Source organism: Saimiri boliviensis, chromosome 4, assembly GCF_048565385.1.
Source record: "Saimiri boliviensis isolate mSaiBol1 chromosome 4, mSaiBol1.pri, whole genome shotgun sequence".
Lineage (NCBI taxonomy): Eukaryota > Metazoa > Chordata > Mammalia > Primates > Cebidae > Saimiri > Saimiri boliviensis.
The window spans coordinates 59,769,506-59,788,826 of NC_133452.1; the positions used below are offsets into that span (position 1 = coordinate 59,769,506).

Consider the following 19,321-nt stretch of genomic DNA (forward strand, 5'->3'; position numbering starts at 1 on the left):
CTATTTCAACAGTTTGAAAATGTTTTAAAGATGTAACTGCCTTAATTTTTTTATTTCTTTTTGAACATATACAATTGATCTTTTTCATTGGTAGATTCCATGTTTGTGAGTTTGCTTACTCACTAGTGTGTACTTGTAACCCTCAAATCAACCTTCGTGATACTTTCACAGTCATTTGCAGACATAGGGGTGAACAAGGGGTACTCTGCTTCTTAATTTCTGCTCTTGTATCATAATTGTCTTTTTCACAGTCTATTTAACACCATGTTTTTCACATTTTTGGTGCTTTTTTTTGGTGATCTTGCTATTTAAGATGGCTCCTACACATAATGCTGAAGCTGTTTAGTGTTTCTAAGCACAAGAAAGTGGTGATGTACCTGACAGAGGAAACATGTATGTTAGATAAGCTTCATTCAGGGATAAGTTACGGTGCTGTTGGCCGTGAGTGTTATGTTAATAAATCAACAATATACAGATGCTCCTCAACTTAGGATGGGGGTTACTTCCTGATAAACCCATAGTAACCTGAAAATGTATTTAGTACATCTAACCTACTGCACATCATAGCTTTGTGTAGCCTACCTTAAATGTGCTCAGAACATTTACATTAGCCCATAGTTGTGCAAAATCATCTAACACAAAGCCTGTTTTACAGTAAAGTTATTATAAAGAATTTTGAATCAAAATTCAAAATTCGAAGTACAGTTTCTACCTAATGCATGTAACTTTTGCACCACTGTAAAGCTGAAAAATCATAAGTTGAATCATTCTAAAACAGGGACTGATTGTATATTAAATATGTTTCTGTCTTTAAACAAAAATACACACAAAACTAGGTTATTTATTTATTGGTTGACAAATACAATGTGGCCAAAGGCTCTCAGGAATCTAATCCTGTAGTTCCCTTAGGAGCAATGGTTCAGTATTTACTAATTCAGTGTTTGCAGTGACTTTATAGAACAAGCCACTAAAAATACAATTATAAATCCTCAATGTCATCAATAGGTTCTTGGAAACTGCGACTTCAAGTGAAACAGTGTAGCCCAGGCATCCCCAAACTTTTTACACAGGGGGCCAGTTCACTGTCCCTCAGACAATTGGAGGGCCGCCACATACTGTGCTCCTCTCACTGACCACCAATGAAAGAGGTGCCCCTTCCTGAAGTGCAGCGGGGGGCCGGATAAATGGCCTCAGGGGGCCGCATGCGGCCTGCTGGCCATAGTTTGGGGATGCCTGGTGTAGCAGGTCCTTAAATAATGTCATTTTTTTTCAACCTCATTTCACTTAAAGTCAGTTTCCAAGAACCTATCAAAGATGTGAAGTCAGAGTTTAGACATATATAAACACATATATATATACATATATAATGTCATTTATCTTTTGCTGAGTTGAAAACTTCTAGAAATGTCAAAGTTCTTATAGTTAAAACTGCTGAATATTAACAAGTTTAATTGAAAAATCAAGCAAGGAAGAATTTCAAACTGTTCCTATCTGAAACTGAAGCAAAATGTAGAGTGATTTCTAGGAAACAAAACCACAGAATATGTTTCTATATGTATCACATAAAGTATAAGCATATAAATACTACATCTGAAGAAAATGTGAAATACAAAAATTTAAATTTTAGTAAAAATATAATAAGCAATTTTCTTTGTGCACTTTTCTTATTCTGGTTCCACAATTTTTCCTAAAGGGTCCCATCAAATTCTAAAAGAGATACAGAAAATGGAATATGTCCAAAGGTGAGCAACTAGGAGAAAGAGAGAATGGAAACCAAGCCACATAAGTTATGGAAGAAAAAATGGAGGATATTTACACTGAAGAAATTAATATTGCTTCCTCAAATATCTGGAGGCTGTCAGACTGAAGAGGAACTAGATTTGTCCTGTGACTAATAAAAATGGTAATAATAGCTACCATTTATTAATCACTTGCCTGTACAAGGTACTACAAAAGAACCTGGGGGAAATGTGTGTGCAGGGGTGGGGGCGGTGGGAAGAGAGAGAGAGACAGAGAGAGAGAGAGAGAGAGAGAGAGAGAGAGAGAGAGACTGACTAAGAAAATAAGGCTCAGGTAAGCTGGAAATTTTTCTCAAGGTCACACAGGAAGTAGCTGAACTAAAATTCACATCCTAGCCTTTCTAGTACCAAAGATGATGCTTTTCCCACTAATTTATGTCAACTCTCAATTTCTATGTCCAATGAAAAAAACTTGAGTTTATTCCAAATGGCAAACTAGGGCTAATAGGAGGCAGATTTCAACGTATCAAAGGGGAGAAATTGACTCCAACTGTCAGGAGAACAATAGAAGGGGCTGCCTCTTAAAGTAGTGGGCTCCCCATCACAGGAGGTATTCAAACAAAGGCTGATTACCCACCTGACAGAAGGCCTACAGAATGGATTTCTGGTAAAGACAGACATACATATACACACTAGGAAAACTACAGTTCCCACATACTTACAGTATCAGAGTACCCAAACATACCGTGCTGAGCTTGTCATAGCCAAGCAGAAGGTATCATCAAAACTGCTCAACTCATACGGCCGAAAGAACTCATTATGGATATCAATCTCTTCTTCATATTTGTGGAATGTCTTCACCATCAACTTCTTTAAGTTGGCAGCACAGATAACTGAGAGAGATACTGCATGTTACTCTAAAAGTCTGAGGTTACATCAAGCAAACATTTCCATAATATCAACTGTGTTCACAGACAGTGCTGTGATAAGCTGTGTTCACAGACAGTGCTGTGGGGGATACAGTCCTGAATAGGCTGAACTCCTGCCTCTGACACTTACACAGTTAGAAAAGAGATGAGATGGACGCAGAGAAAATGCAATGCAAAGCTGAGTTCAGCCAGCTCTAAGGAGGCAGGAGGGCCTCAGGAAGTCCAGTAGTGGCAGGGAGTTATTTAGAGGGGCCTCCTTAAATTCTTTTTTGCTCTTAAACAAATGCCCTCTGCATTTTAGCTAAAAACTATATAGCTTTTTCCCTAAGTTTCCCTTTATATTTCAAATTCTGTTAATAGCCAGTGTTAGATAGTGAAAATCCTTTCCTTTCTTCCAGAAAAACTAAACCTTCTTGGCAATATGACTAATAATTTTGCCCAGAATTTCAAGTTACAAATACCTTCCAAAATGAATTTATAACTTAATAAGAACCAATGATTCTTTGTGATCTTTCTTTATGGGCCTCCCCACCCAAAGTTGGGATGATGAACCATGACTAGCTGGAGTCCTCAACTGAAGCGTCCCAGATTTGCAGAAGATTTTGCTAGTAACCCTTTACCAAGTGGAAAATGAACTTGCCCAAGATCAGGGGAATTAGTAACAGAGGCAGAACTAACTGTATTTAAAATTGGGCAATTATTTAAATTTGGAAACATCATTCTAATGTATTATACACTTGAGGGTATTCCTTTAATATAGAATTTTTCTACCTCTCTGACAAATTAATAAAATTTAATTTAAATGTGACTAAGTTATTAAAAAATTTAAATTAAATGTGACTAAATGTACTGTTATACATATATCTGTACCTTTCTCCACTGCTTAGCACAGGAAAAACATTTTTAAGTTCTTGTGAATGGGTCCTTATTTCCTTCACATTCCCCCAAAATACGTAGAAATATAAGCAGTACTAATTTAAAGTGATGAGCTGATAGATCATATTTTATTGACTAAATATTTGAGAAACATACATAATTATAAGACACTATACAAGGTATTGGCCTACATAGATAAAAAGAAGTATAATTACTGTCCTTTAAGAAGCTAGGAGACATTATACAATCCCCTATCTATTAAAGCAGCAACATAATACTGAACAGCCATTCATTTCTTTCTAATAAAATACCATGTGCAAAGGATTTAATGTTTCAAGTTCGTTTAGGTATAATTCCAAAAATACGTTAGTGTAAAAACTAAAACACAAACATTTACCTACCTTCATCATACGGCAATGGTAAATGCTTTATCACCTCTGGGGTCCACCAGTAAGTATAACTAAAAAATAAAAATTTTTAAAAAGATGAACCAAATGTAAATGTTGGTTTTCTACACTTTACTGGATAAAAGAATTTATATGGTCTAACATGTTTCCTCCTAATTCGAAGTTAATTTTTTTCCTTTTTAAAACATGTTTGTAAAACTTTTGATGCAGTAAGTCTTCAAATATGGTAATTCCCTTCCCAACCCCTTTCTTCCTTCAACTACGTCACAGATCTACAAAAATGCCATGAATACACCTGACAGTCAAGAAGCTCTGATGTTACTTACTTTTAGCTAAAAAGGATTAGCATGTAATAAGCTGACTCTATGAACTGCTGTTAACTTCTCTCAGGGACTGTGCCTACAGTAACTTACTCTGCCACCAGGTGAGCAGTGGGACCTTGACCCACGTCCTACAACCAGGATTCCCTTTTGTGTAGTTATCTGATAGTCAGAATCTACTCTGCTGTATGTGTATACATCTGTGTGTATAGTTAAAACAGTTAAGCAAAATCATCAAGGAATAAATGGGACAGTCCTAACGAACAAGTTCCCTTACAAAGCAGTACAGATCCTGCTATTCTTTAACTGTAAATATGCACTACTTGATTACAGAGGCTAGTTAGAGTAAGAGTAAAGAATGTCATCTGTTTTGGATTTCTGCTAGAAGGCTCATCTGCTATAAGCAGCGAATCTGAAAGAATCCTAAGCGGCCTTCTCTCTGAACACCTAATTTAATTCTCAATCAAATTCTAATGAAATGAATATTTAGAGGAAAAGTGCTGTATGTCAAAGCTCATGAGAATTAGGAAGGAGAATGTGAAACAGTACATCAATAATTTTTTTAAAAACCAGATTTCTAAAGATTTAAAGAAGAGCCTATAGCCAAAAATTGCTAAAAAGAGAATTTAATATAAATGAAAGACTTTCTAAAAATATAATGCTGAAATTACAATCTTGAATAATCCTGATTAGGAAACAATGGGAAAGTATCCAAATGAAATTGGCAACATAGGGAACTCTCCTAGAGATGGCAAGCAGAAATACGCAACCACTAATGATGAAAAAAGGAGTATGAAGCCTAATGAATTGTGCAGGGCAAATCACTGTTCTAATAGGAAAGATTCTTAAAGTTTTGTTTTAGACTGAAGTACTGCTTTACAGCAGTGCTACTCAAAATTCAATGTACATGTGAATCACTTTGGGACCTTGTTAAAAGGCAGATGATTCAGTAGGTGGGGTCTGAGATTCTGCATCTAAGACAAGCTCCTGAGCAAAACCAAAGGGGCAGGCCCTACAACCCCTTTTCAATAACGAGGCTTTGAATATGAAAAGAACAGAGCAAGGATAGGCTGCTGCTTGTGAAGAATTCATTCAGTCATTCCACATTTATTAAACACCTGCTATGTGTCAGACACTGCTCTATGTGCTGAAAGTGCCATGCTGAAAATAATGACAGAGAAAGTAGAGCTACTTAATTCCAGTACTGTTTCTATCCTCCCTAGCCATAACAAGTTTCACAACTGAAAGAAAAAAAACACAAGATAAGAGAGAACTGTGTACAACCCAGAAGACAGAAGGAAGCGCTAATCATCTCTACAAGCAGGCCAGCGTCCTACTATAGCTGAGATCAATAATATTTAAGGAACAGTGAAACATGGAGCTGATACTGGAAATGAGTAAATGCAGTCTTTATTTTTTTACATTTAGCAGAATTTATTTATTTACTTTTCCTCAACTTTTATTAAGTTCTGGGGTACATGTGCAGAATGTGCACGTTTGTTACATAGGCAAACATGGGCCATGTTGCTGAGGATGAGAGGAGTCTTGATGCTTAGAACTGAGAGGATGACAGATTCCAAACCCAGACATCAACAAGTGACGTGGATTCCACCAAGATAACATAATCAAGTATGAGATAGAGACATGTTGTAAGTGACCTAAAAAGATGGCCGATGCATTCTCTGAATTCACATATATTCACAAAACAAGCCACACTAGGCTAATATCATTTCCTTTCCTGATAGGAAAATCAGACTCTCAGATCAGAGGAATGAAAAAGACATGTGCTAACTGTTTAAGAGGGATGTACGCATGCATCTGAGTAAATCTAATTCTGTGATGATCTAACCCTGGCAGAGGAAGAAAGTAGAGAAGTTACGAGTACATTAGAAATTCCCTAAAGAACATTGCTTACAATCAGCTTGTCTAGGAAGAAGTAGACCTTATAAAAAAATGCATTTTAACTCAGAATTCTTGTGGTGAACAAGAAGTAAAAGATAATCATGTATTTGTGATTTAAGACCAGGCCATACACTTCTTTAAAAAATTACTAAATTGTATTTCCCTTAGCAATATGAAGCAATTTAACAACACTTTTAAAAGTTTCCAGGTCTTTTGGGTGAGTCTCAGAAGCAAAGAAGCCCATGATAAATACCTGCCTTGGGGAAGATAAGCTAAAATGGATGGAAGATCAGAGCATCTAAGACAACTAAGCCCAGGATAGGGGAATCTTTACCACCTCCACTACCAGGTACATTTATCCAGAGAAGGAACACTGGACTGGGTCAGAGACTTGCTTTGGGACAAGAGATCAGAAAACAGGAGACTGTAAGTTAGTGCCACTTCTTCCTTTGCATACAAAAAAGCCAGTGAGTCAGATTCTCTTTGCTTTTTCAGTTCCTAGTATGAAGAGTTCTCAGTTCCATAGGAAGGTCAGAGAAAATTTTTAAAGACTGTCTTTAATTTCCCTAGCTAACTTTGGAACCCTCTGAAACATTCATAAATGTCAGCAAAGCAATCAATATTTGTGTACAAGAGAGAGAAATGTGGGCAGGACAACAGTATAGTTAAGTGAACTTACAGCTGTTTAAATGATTACAACTAAAAGCACCAAACAATGTTACATGGAAGTTGTTGTCTGTGGATAGAAACCAACAGGCTCTGCCATTTACCCTACTGTACTCAACAATTTTCACTAAGTACTTATATCAGGATCAAGATGGCCAGCTGATTAAATCTGAAGAAACTACAAAGTTAGAAATACTCATTAAAGGATACACATTTCAGTACTTTTTTTGGAAGTAGGCAAAACATATATAACATGACAAGAATGGTGCAAATATGGCAGAGCAGCAGTGGCACATGCTAAAAACACTGGCTGCAATGGCTCACACCTGTGAGCACTTTGGGAGGCCAAGGCAGGTGGATCATAAGGTCAGGAGTTCAAGACCAGCCTGGCTAAGATGGTGAAGCTCCATCTGTAATAAAAATACAAAAATTATCTGGGTGTGGTGGTGTCCACCTGTGGTCCCAGCTACTTGGGAGGCTAAGGTGGGAAGATGGCTTGACCCCTGGGAGGCAGAAGCTGCACTGGACTGAGATCACACTACTGCACTCCAGCTGGGTGACAGAGCCAGACTATGACTCAAAAACAAATAAACAAAAGCTAGTAACAATACTAACACCTATTGGATTTGCTAATTGCTAAGCATTTATATTATATCATCTGATTCTCAGAGAAACTTGTAAGTTAGGTACTATTATTATCTCTATTTTAATGATGTGGAAACAGAATGAGACCAGGTATTAACTGGAGGCAGGCTTTCCAGAGCCTGGCTATTTCACTACTGGGTTTATTCTGTGTCAGACCTAGTATTAAGTACTTTCCATATACTTTCCCTTTTAAGCCTCAATGACCCTACGAGGTGTGTATAGTCATCTCCATTTTATAGGTGAGAAAACGAGGCTGAGAGGTTAATGGGTTGCTGGCCACACACTTGCAGAAATTCCAACTCAGCTCTACCTGAGCCTGAGCTCTGTGCTCTTGTCCTGTTACTGCCTCTGGCTAAACTGTTGATTTCTTTTGAGAACTGTAATGCTGCTTTAACTGTCAGCAAAATAACCTGTACAGGTGCATGACACTAGAAATTTTTTAAAAAACACTGAAATTTAGCTTACAGTATTTATAAAAACTGTTTATAAGCAGTATCAATTCCCTCTTCCCCTGATGCCAAAAAATAAAAAGCAGTTTTCAGAATTTTGATATTCTAGAGGGAAAAACAAAAGACAAAAAAGGAGATCTAAATCAACTGAGTAAGCCGTATCATACACTTTAATACAATTTTATTTTCAGTGGTAGGCTTAGAGCTGATTCTCACTGAATCATCTAACTGAATAATCTTAGCCAAGACATTATCTCTGTACCTCAATTTCCTTTTTTGGAAAATGGGGATGTAATACAAGCTTCCTTTTATTCCCACATATAAGCTCCAAAACCACCTGCCTTTGTTATGTAACTCAAGGTAAGCAAGGAGTTTAAATACTTATAATACATAACTAATTTCTACAGTGGAAAATTCAGTTTTGACTGTTCTCAAACTGTATCTAAATACCTTCAATACTTTAAGGTAATATAAAATTTCTGAAAATCAACCACATTTACCTATAGTTAACTGTCATCAGTAAATATAAATATAGGTCCTTATATCCATCCCTCACCAAATAAACAGTTCCAAATTTTCTGTCAGCAAAAATTCATGTAAGTAATATTTTATTAATAATAAATTTAATGTAAAAACTAGCAGTGCTCCATTTATAGGGAGAGTAAGCTCACATATTAAGTTATTTATCCCAGTAATATGCATTGATAAGAATAAATTTAAGAAACATATAAACTCTGAGATCTTCCCAGTATTTTAAGTATTCTCGAAGCAACACAGAACTTAGTAACAACTGCAAGAGCTGTACTTGCAACTTTGTCCGTTGTTCATGGTCTCATGCAGACTTAGTACAGACTGGCAACGACTCCTGTAGTGTTTGGGAGGTATCTTTGCACAAAATTAGGGCTCTATCAAACTGATGCTGTGAACTAAGAGCATGATGGGAGAGCTTGACATTAGAGGCCCTTGAGTGCAATGGACCAGGCTCTAACCTCATGTATGGTATGTAAAACATTTTGCTCATGTGGCAAAATTGACTATATTATTATAGTACATGACTCCTAGTTAAAAACACTAAAGAGCCTCCTCATTAAATCTTTGCAATGACTCTGTGAGGTGTGTCCAGGCATTTACATTTTTCAGAGGAGGAAAATAAGGCTTAGAAAGTCTAAATTACTAGACTCAGGCCACAGAACTGCAGAGATTCCAATCCAAATCTACCTGACCCTGAGACTCACACCACAGAGCATCACACTAAACTGCTTCAGTTAAAACTGTTTGTTTCTTTTGAGAATATTACTACCAATTTAACTGTACTCGAAATAACCCTTACTGGCGAGTGACTCAAGCATGTGAGTAGTGGGGACATGGAAATGGTTATCTGACACTAGCTAGTAGCACTGCTCTAGCTTCCCGTCTTCCCAGTGTCACTGAGACTGGTTGTTTGCTGGAGAGAATATTGGAATTACAAGGTACATGCTGCTTAGATGTCACACTTGAAAAATCTAAGACTGACTCCCTGCACCTTAGAGTCCTTGAGAGTTTCAGGTTTGTAGGAAACACTCAAAAATAATACTGTTGGTTTGCTTTAGCGGAGCTACAACTTCTGTTCAACAATAAAGTTCTGAAAGTTCATATCTTAGAGAAAATGCAAAACAATTGTTAGCCACATTTTCCCCAACCTACTATCAGGACTTCAACAGTACGGAACTCATCGCAAGCATGTGGCAAAACCAACCACTTTATGCATGAGAGGATGGCTACCCAATTCCCCATGATGTGCTTCTTTCCCATTGCATGCCTGTATCAAAACATCTCATGTACCCCATAAATATAAACACCTACTATGCACCCACAAACATTTTTTTAAAGTTTTTAAAATAAAAAATAAAATAGAATTACTTTAGCCTGTGATTTCTCAAAATGAAAAATACCTTATATTCAAGTTTACACCAAATGGGAGTTTATATTATAGAGTAGGAAGAAAAATACCTTCTTCTTGTTGGCAAAAGTCTCATGGTATTTTTGTGATGCAAATAAAAATCTGTTGGAAGTTCCCAGAGATGAGGTTTCCCTTCAGTGGGATGGAAAACTCCCAGGAAGAGATTAATGGAATCTTGTCTATCAGCATCTAAAAAGCAGATGTATTTCAGAAAATCCATTACTGATGTATATAACTCAAGGGAATATTGTCTTAGGAAGATAGTGGTGCAAAAGTAGTACTTATACTACAAATACATACAAATACAAATACTTTATATACACACACGATCTAAAATACTTTCCAAGATTTTGAGCAGAATTAAAATCTTGTTTCAATATGTTTTTTCTTTGTTCCATATCTCTCATAAAATATACAGATGATAGCGAACATAAACTGCTTGTTGAATTTGGATACTTAAACATCTTTAAGAACTCAGATAGTAAATACCTTAGATAACAATTTTATTTTATTTTTTTTGAGATGGAGTCTCGCTCTTGTCAGCCAGGCTGGAGTGCAGTGGCATGATCTCAGCTCACTACAACCTCTGCCTCCTGGGTTCAAGCAATTTTCCTGTCTCAGCCTCCCAGGTAGCTGGGATTACAGGCATGTACCACCACGCCCAGCTCAATTTGTATTTTAAGTAGAGACGGGGTTTCTCCATGTTGGTCAGGCTAGTCTCGAACTCCTGACTTCAGGTGATCCGCCCACCTTAGCCTCCCAAAGTGCTGGGATTACAGGTGTAAGCCACCGTGTCTGGCCAGCAATTTTATTTTTAAAATGAAAATATATCCTCACCGTTTGTTATGTTACCTGAAATAAATGCATTTTCACTTAATTGCAAAGACAGAAACTTCAGAGACAAATAAAATGACCCAATTTCTAGCCAAATTCTGTTGCACAACCTTGAACAAGTCAGTTGCATTGTCTCCACTTTTAATCCTTGAAAAGACACTCTCCCTTTCTTTAACAGAGACAATGTTTACAACATATTTTGTTCCTGCCAGCTGTGAGCCTGGTCCATTTTCTTTTGTTGTTGAAAATGAAGGCAAAGAAGGCACATGATAACAGCCTCACTCTAACTATTTGAGCATTCCAAAATTACCTTTTAAACCATACTATGAATAAAACTGACTCTAAGTATGTTTTACTTCCTCTTCCTTCTCCTAATTATCTTTTGATAAAAATGATAATATGCACTGAAGTGGTCTCATGAACCACCCTTCCCAGCCTACATTCTCCTCCCTAGTGTCCTTTGTTCTTGCCCCTCGTTTCCTTCTTTCCATTCTTGTCTCAGAGCCCTCTATATTCAAGTTTGTGGCAGACATCCACAATATAAATAATAACCTCTTTCCAAAAATGAGCATAGGACTAAAAAGATAGCACAGTAGAAACGACTGCATTTGGAACAAGGTAACATTATTATAAAATCAATTTTCTTCCAACAGTTATGGTGAACAAGATATACCTGAAATTAGCAACATTGTTCTCATTGGATTATTTGATCATTACAGCAAAAGTAAATGAGCAAAATATGAAATAAGGTACATCAAACATGTATTTCAGATATTAGGAAGCATTCCATTAAAACAGTACTTATCTTTCAGGCTAAAAGTAACACATAAAAAGGGACGTGTTTATATGTTTACATGCTGAGCACATTTGGGGACTTTCTTTGCACTTGTTGAGAGAAAACATCAAGCATTAAATAATGCACACATTACTGCCCCAATCTGTATCCTCTTTACATAATACAGAAGTAAACGTGCTGCTCTTATAGTAATTACATTCTTTATGCTTCTTAAATAGCCTTAGTAGCACTTGATAGTTGATTCTATGTAGTACCTCAAAATATCTTAATATCATCTAGAGAAGCTTTGCACTTTTCAGCCAGGTTTTCAAGGAGTCTCTTTCATCCTTTAACAGCAGCTACCTTTAATTTTTAGCAAGTATGGTAAAATGTAAGATGTGAGAAACATAGCCAAAAAAAGAATACTCTTTCAAAGGATCATAAGAAAGACTTCTTAGAAGTACTCCTGTTGCAACTTAAAATACATCTATGATGTTTATGGTTACTTACTAAGCTTAAGACATAAGGCCAGCCCTAATAAGTCTGAGGATCTTCTCCTGGCTACTTTTGACTGCAAATAAAACAATCACCTCCAACTTCACTAGTTATCAACTAATGCAATATACCATTTTTCTGGTTGTTAAGTTGGCAAATACATTTCGAAATAGGCACTCCCATACTCTGCTAAGGGAACATTAACTGTCATCTCCTTTCTGAAAGGCAATTTGGCAATTTTTTAAGCCCTAAAAATTATTTTTACCCTCTGACCTAACAAATTTGCTTCTGAACTTTTCATAAAATCAAAATATGCAAAAAAGATGTATGTTCAAAGATGTTTGTTTAGAAGGACTCTAAATGCACAAAACAAATAACTAAATTACAATGCTTCTCAAAGAGTATCATAAGGCTCCTAAAAATCATGTTGTAGAAGAATATTTAAGGTTATAAAGATTCATTACTTATCTAAAAGAGCAAAAGCAGATTATAAATTGCAGGTATACCAAAACCAGAAGGAACATGTTCTCCTAAATATACAAGTGGCTATCTCTGGAAGGTAGGGATGATATGATTTATTTGTGAGCCATTCTGTACTTTGTATAATAAACACATATTACTTGAGCAGTTGAAAAAAATGTCCAGGCATGGAGGCTCATGTCTGTAATCCCAGCACTTTGGGAGGCTGAGGCAGGCAGATCACTTGCACTCACAAGATTGAGACCAGCCTGGGCAACAAAGGGAGGTCCTGTCTCTAGAAATATAATAAAAAAAAATATGAGCCAGGCATGGTGGCACACATCTGTAGTCCCAACTACTGGGAAGCCTGGAAAGAGAAAGAGAAAGGATCACTTGAGCCCAGAAGTTGGAAACCAGCCTGGGCAACATAGGGAGAACCTGTCTCTACAATAAATAAATAAATAAATAAATAAATAAATACTAAAAAAGTAGACGAGCATGGTCCCAGCCACTCAGGAGGCTGAGGTGGGAAAATCACTTAAGTCTGGGAGGTCAAGGCTGCAGTAAGCTGTGATAGCACCACTGCACTCCAACCTGGGCGGCAGGGTAAGACCTTGCTCAAACAAACCACCACAACAACAAAAACCCTGCAGCCATGCAGATAACAATGGTGGCTGTGGCTGTGTGGACTAGTGTGTCAGCAGTAGAGACAAAACACAAGATACATTTTGGAGGTATAACCAACAAGAGAACAGTAATGAGGAAAAGAAGTAATTCAGGGAGAATTCCCAGGTTTTCTGAATTCATCAATGGGTATTGAAGTAGAAAAAAACAGGTGGAGAAACAGACTTGAGACAGAGTCAAGAGTTTCTGTCTCAGAAATGGTAAGTTTGTGATTATTACTAGATATCTGTGGTAGAAAGAAATTTGGCCACCATGACCTTTGCTCCCTAGTGTCATACCATGAATATTTTCCACTACATGGCAAAAGGGACTTTGCAGATGTAACTAAGGTTACTCATCATCAACTCCAAGATAGAGAAACCCTGAAATCCTACTGTAATCACATTAATCCTTTAGAGGTTGAAGAGGAAGGCAAAAGGGGAAGGCAGAGATTTGAGGGACAAGATGTATTTGGTGCACTGTGGTAGGCTTTAAAATAGAGCAGGCCAGAAGTCAACAAATGCAGCAGCCTCTAGGAACTGAGAGTGACCCCCAGTCAACTGCCAGCAAGGACATGGGACATCAGTCCTATAGCTTCATGGAATTCTGCCAACAATGAGAATGAGCCAGGAAGCCTCCAGAGAAGAGCCCAGGTCAGCTGACATTTTGACTTCATTTTATGAATGTGACATCACTTTGACTTTAGTCTTGTAAGATCCTAAGCAGAGAATACAGCTCAGTAATGTGTCCCAGACTTCTGATCCTCAGAAACTGTAAGATAATGGGTATTGTTTTAAATGACTGAGTTCATAGTAATTTGTCATGGCAATGATGAAAAACTAATTCAATATCCCAGAGGAGATGCTAGGTAGACATTTGGATAAATGAGTCTGCAGTTCATGAGAAGTTAGAGACAAAAATCTGAGTGTCAAATACATGGTGGTCAAAAGCTGAATGTGATTACCCTAGGACAAAAGTGTAAAAGAGAAGAGAAGGGTTTAGAAACAGGGCAGGGGAAGTCAATAGGAGACTGAGGCTCTCTCCTATTGAGAGAGATCTCAATATCTCATTGAGAGATCCCAGAGTGAGTTTCAAGAAAGAGGAAGTGGTCAACTGTGATGAAAGCTGTTGAAAGGTTGAGCAAGATGGAGTCAGAAAAGTAAACATCAGATTTGGCAATGCGGGGATTGTTGGGGACCTGGACAAGCACAGCTTCCCTGTCATGGCAGGGCAGTTGCTAAGTGGAGCAGGTGGAGAAAACAGGGTGAAAACAACTCTGTAAAGAGATTTTGCTCACAAGAGCAGAAAAATAGGACCGTAGCTGGAGGGGATGTGGGATTAGGAATAGCTGGAAGGAAAAGGCTAAGGTGCGCTTTTATGTTAATGGTAACAATGAACGAGAGAGGGAGATACTGATGACGTACAGCAATGAGCATATAATTAGGGAACAAAGAAGGCGTGGGATTCAACGAAAAAGGCAGGGCTTGACTTAAGATGGAGCAGGGCCACTACGAGCATTGTAATACAATATAGGGTAGAAACTATGGGTGCGGAAAAGGTCAGCCTCTGAATTGGATGGTAAGAGTTAGAGAAAGTTCCCTTCCAATAACTTATTCTCTCACTGAGGCATGAAGCAAGGTCATCAGCTGAGACTGAGGTGTTGTAGGTTCAAGGAGAGAGGACAAGTTATAAAATGGTCATTTTGGAGAGTGGGAGAATGAACTTACTATGCAAATGTCACAGAATTGTCAGCTGTCCTTTGGAGAACTGTAGTCTGTTTAAACTGAGAGTAGTAAGTTATTACCCTTTTTTTCTTGCCACGTTTAACTGCTTTGGTTGCAGGAGAGGTGAAGAGTTGGGCATTAGCCAGAGTTACCAAGGGTTCATAGGCAGGTGGTGAACAATGAGAACACATGGGCCCAGGGAGGGGAACATCACACACTGTGGTCTGTTGGGGTGTGGGGAGCTAGGGAGGGACAGGGACAGTAGGGGGTGAGGAGGTTGGGGAGGGATAACATTGGGAGAAATACCTGATGTTGGTGATGGGGGGATGGAGACAGCAAACCACCATGGCGTGTGTGTACCTATGCAGCAATCCTGCAAGATCTGCACATGTATCCCAGAACTTAAAGTACAATAAAAAAGTTATTAAATAAATAAATAAGTAGATTTTATTTTATTAATGCCTTTTTAAATTTCTCTCTCCTAGTTAGCACTTCAGAAATGATTTCTTTCTTTTTCTCATTAACAAGTTTATTTTGGCCTCATTATTCTAACATCTATTGTACCAGGATAAAACTGTATCAAAGTATAACTGTACTGAGTGATATTTTTACTGTGAAGAATAAAACATAATATAATGGTGAAAAAAACCAAATGTTATTAAAACAAAACACCTTTTCAATTGTTTTCTTTCTGCTATTGCCAAATACAGCTTATTCACTCAAAATCTGCTGTTTGAAGGAGGACTGTAGAAGGCTATCTCACTGTTCTTGATAAATTAAAATGTTTTCAGCATGTTCCCTTTGAAGTCCCTCTTTCAGCAGTGAGCAGAAACGGGAAAAAACTGCTGGCAGTTCTTTAGAGTGCTATCATAATGCCAGGTGAAGCCATCTCAGCATCACCTTCTGGGATCACTGTTTCACAGTAAGCTTTGAAGTCCTAACCCTGGGATACAGTTTGGATATTTGTCTCTGCCCAACTCTGGTGTTGAAAGATAACCCATAATGTTGGACGTGGAGTCTGGTGGGAGGTATGTGGGTTGGTGCGGTCTTTGCAATAGTGAGTGAGTCCTCAAGAGATCTGATTGTTTAAGAGTGTGGCGCCTCCTTCCCCTCACCCCTTGCTATGTGAGACACATGCTCTCCCTTCTTCTGCCAGGGTTAAAAGTTCCCTGAGGCCTCCCCAGAAGACTAGAATCCGAGAAGATACTGGCACCATGTTTCCTGTACACCCTGCAAAATCATGGGCCAGGTAAACTCCTTTTCTTTATAAAATTACTCAGTCTCGGGCATTTCCTTTTATGGCAATGCAAAAATGGCCTAACACACCTTGTGAGCTTTTCTCTTTAGATCCCTGTTTGAGGACATGATTCCCCTCCATGCATGCATACACACATTCACTACATTTACATTATGCACACGCATGTGGGTGTATATATTTATGTTAGGCATATATATATATACACACACACACACACACACATATGTATATACAGCATATCTATTATTAACTGCTGTAGGTTTCTTATCTTTTTTTTATAATAGGATTTAAATTCAACAAGAAAATCCAGGCTTACAAAATTTGAATTTAAAAAAAAATTAGAAAGTGCTTAACAAGTCCCTTAAGGGAATTAAAAGCCCTCCCTAACATCTGAAGAGAGTACCTAAATACCTATGCTTTCCCTGTAAAGCATCCTCAAACTGCCTATGTAACTAGTTATATTAAAAACTAAACGGTACTTCCTAGAGACAAACATTCGTGCTAGCACATGAAACCTCAAGGACAGTTTTTGAAACGAATCAAAAAAAGGGTCAGGTGAGTTGCCCGCATAGCATCAATTTGCCCACATAAACCAAGGGTAAAATTCCTAACAACTTAATTTCACTATTCTGGTTGCTTTTGTTTGCTTGTTTTCTGAGAGAGAGAGAGAGTCTCACTCCGTCACCCAGGCTGGAGTGCAATGGCATGATCATAGTTCACTGCAGCCTCGAACTCCTAGGCTCAAGGGATCCTCTGCCCTTAGGCTCCCACATAGCTGGGACTACAGGTGTGCACTACCATGCCAGGCTAATTTTTGTATTTGTTGTAGAGATGGGGTCTCACTATGTTGCCCAGGCTGGTCTCAAACTCCTGGGCTCAAGCAATCCTCCTGTCTTGGTCTCCCAAAGTGCAGGATTACAAGTGTGAGCCACTGCACCCAGGAGGTTTTTTTTCTTTCCTGTTTCTTAGTCAGTATCTTCCTGCCTAGCCCAGAGGCATAACATGAGACGATTGATTTAAGTTTTGCAAAGTTGTCTTGAGTGGTTTAAAGAAAACTGTTCTATATTGTCACCATTATATAACACCCATTGTAATTTAAAAATAAGTTGTACACCCCAATGACACCATGCTTCTTAAAATAAAGAAGCCTGTTTTAGCCACATTATTCATAAAATCATTCCTTTCATAGTTCCTCTTTCAGTTGTGTATAATTTTGCCTTACCTTTCCATTTGTGCACATTACTTTCTCATGACTATCTTTATCCTTTATATTATTCTTTTTTAAACATGGACAGCTACACAGTCATTCTGTCTGTCCTCCAGTCTTATTAAAAAGCACATTACTTCATCCATAAGTATCAATAATGACCGTTATTACAGGGACAATGAAGACAGGAGAGAGCAGAAGAACAGATGCCTTTTTTCATAGTGACATACACCCTGAAAAATATGTACCTGTTAGCACACGACAGAAGCGGCCGGTAAGGATTCTCCTCTCTGAGTTTTCAGAGGGAGCATGGCCCTATCAACACTTAGAATTCAGACTCCTAGCCTACAGAACTGCAAGACAATACATTTCTATTGTTTTGAGCCACCGGTTTGTGCTGTTTTGACACAGCAGTCCTAGGAAACGAATGTGGATTTCCCTTGTGTGTGTGGGCGGGGGCACAGGTGATTTGCTCCTGACCAAAGGGATATGGCAAAGACGACAGGATGTCACTCCCATGATCACATTACATTTATAAGACTCAGTCTTGCTGGCACACTCATTCTATTGTAAGCTGTGAAGATGCATGCCGCTATAAGTCCTACAGCCATAAGGCACTGAATTCTGCCAACACGTGAGCTGGGGGTGGTACCTTCCCAATGGCAGCCTTGAGAGATGCTAAGCAGGGGGCACCCAGTTAGGTTGTGCATAAATGTCTGATATACAGACATTGTGAGATAATGCATGTGTGCTGTTTTAAGCTGCTAAGTTTATAGTCATTTGTTACACAGCACAGAAAACGAATACAGTTGGACAGGAACATAAGACCCAGCTTTGTAATCTCTCTGGGCCTAGAAAATGTGGACAGCTGACTCTTACGGATACTTTCCCAGACGCTTCTGAAGCTGCCAGCACTGGGGGACTCCCTTGCAATTCCCTTTTATCAGACAGTTTCCTGTAACTCCTTCCTTGGCTCGGTAGGTATCCGGTGTTACCTTAAGAATCCGGTGTTTACCTCCCGGATCTTGCTGCTAGAGTCTCTCTGTCCTTCCAGGAGACTTACTGGCCAGGATCCGGGCCAACTCCATGCTGGCACCCTCCTCCATGAGGCCCATATCCAGTTACTAGTCAACACGCAAGTACACTTTGGCCCACCCAACTGGAGGAGTGCAGACATTTCCCAACGTGGCACACCCTCAGCCTATCCCTCTGCTTCAGATTTGCTGGGCAACAGCCGAGGGTCTACACTCTGGGTCTCTTCAACAGCAGGATACTATGTCAAGCTCACCCAGAGTCCTGTTGAAGCCCACTATATTTTCACTGAGAGTGGGTGTTACTGCAGGCATAGTTCACTTCCAAGGACCTCTTTATCAATTTTCTTCTCCACATTCTGTAAACTTTTCTATCCTTAATCTAATACAAGGGTTGAAGACTCATGAAATCAATCACTGAGCACTTCCTTCATAAATTCTGTGCATGAGGGTTTGTTTCACAATCACTTTGGTCTGTGATACCCATTGTATTGGCAATTCCATGAGAATGGAGGCAGGAAAGCACCATTTTATCACCCTGTTACATGTAGTATTCACAAGTCATAAAACAGTAGCATTTAATGAGTATAATTTAGTGCTAATATCACAATTCATTTCTAGCTGACATTTAAAAAAATGCAGCGATATTTACACTCTTAGACAATTGTCGAGACTTTGAACCCTATTTAAAAAAATGACTCAACACCCTCAAGAAATTGTATCTATATACTGCAAGCAGAAAAATAGAAAGAGACAGAAGCCAAGGAATTAAACTGTGTTGCATTACATAAAAACTGTAATTATGGGTGCCAAAATGCAAAAGTGTCCTATTTAAAATATAAATGTTTATTCATTCATTTATTGAACAAATATTTACTGAGCACCTTCTAAGTGACAGACTGTTTTAAACTTTTAAAATATTTAATTTTAATTTTACTTAGCTACATAACTTTTAGAAATGTATAAAAAATGTACTTCAGAGTAAGTCTTAAAAATACATATT

The 19,321-nt window shown here is 38.2% G+C and overlaps 1 protein-coding gene across 2 annotated transcripts in view; it reads right to left on the reverse strand.

Annotated features, from left to right (window-relative positions):
- FIG4 (FIG4 phosphoinositide 5-phosphatase) overlaps positions 1-19,321 on the reverse strand; it is a 127,921-nt gene that overhangs the window by 40,673 nt on the left and 67,927 nt on the right. For both annotated transcript variants that reach the window (XM_003935957.3, XM_074397610.1), the window contains exons 16-18: positions 9,923-10,061; positions 3,946-4,004; positions 2,485-2,632 (exon numbers count right to left, since the gene is read on the reverse strand). In XM_003935957.3, the coding sequence (XP_003936006.1) occupies positions 2,485-2,632; positions 3,946-4,004; positions 9,923-10,061 (346 nt within the window). The remainder of the gene's footprint in view (positions 1-2,484; positions 2,633-3,945; positions 4,005-9,922; positions 10,062-19,321) is intronic.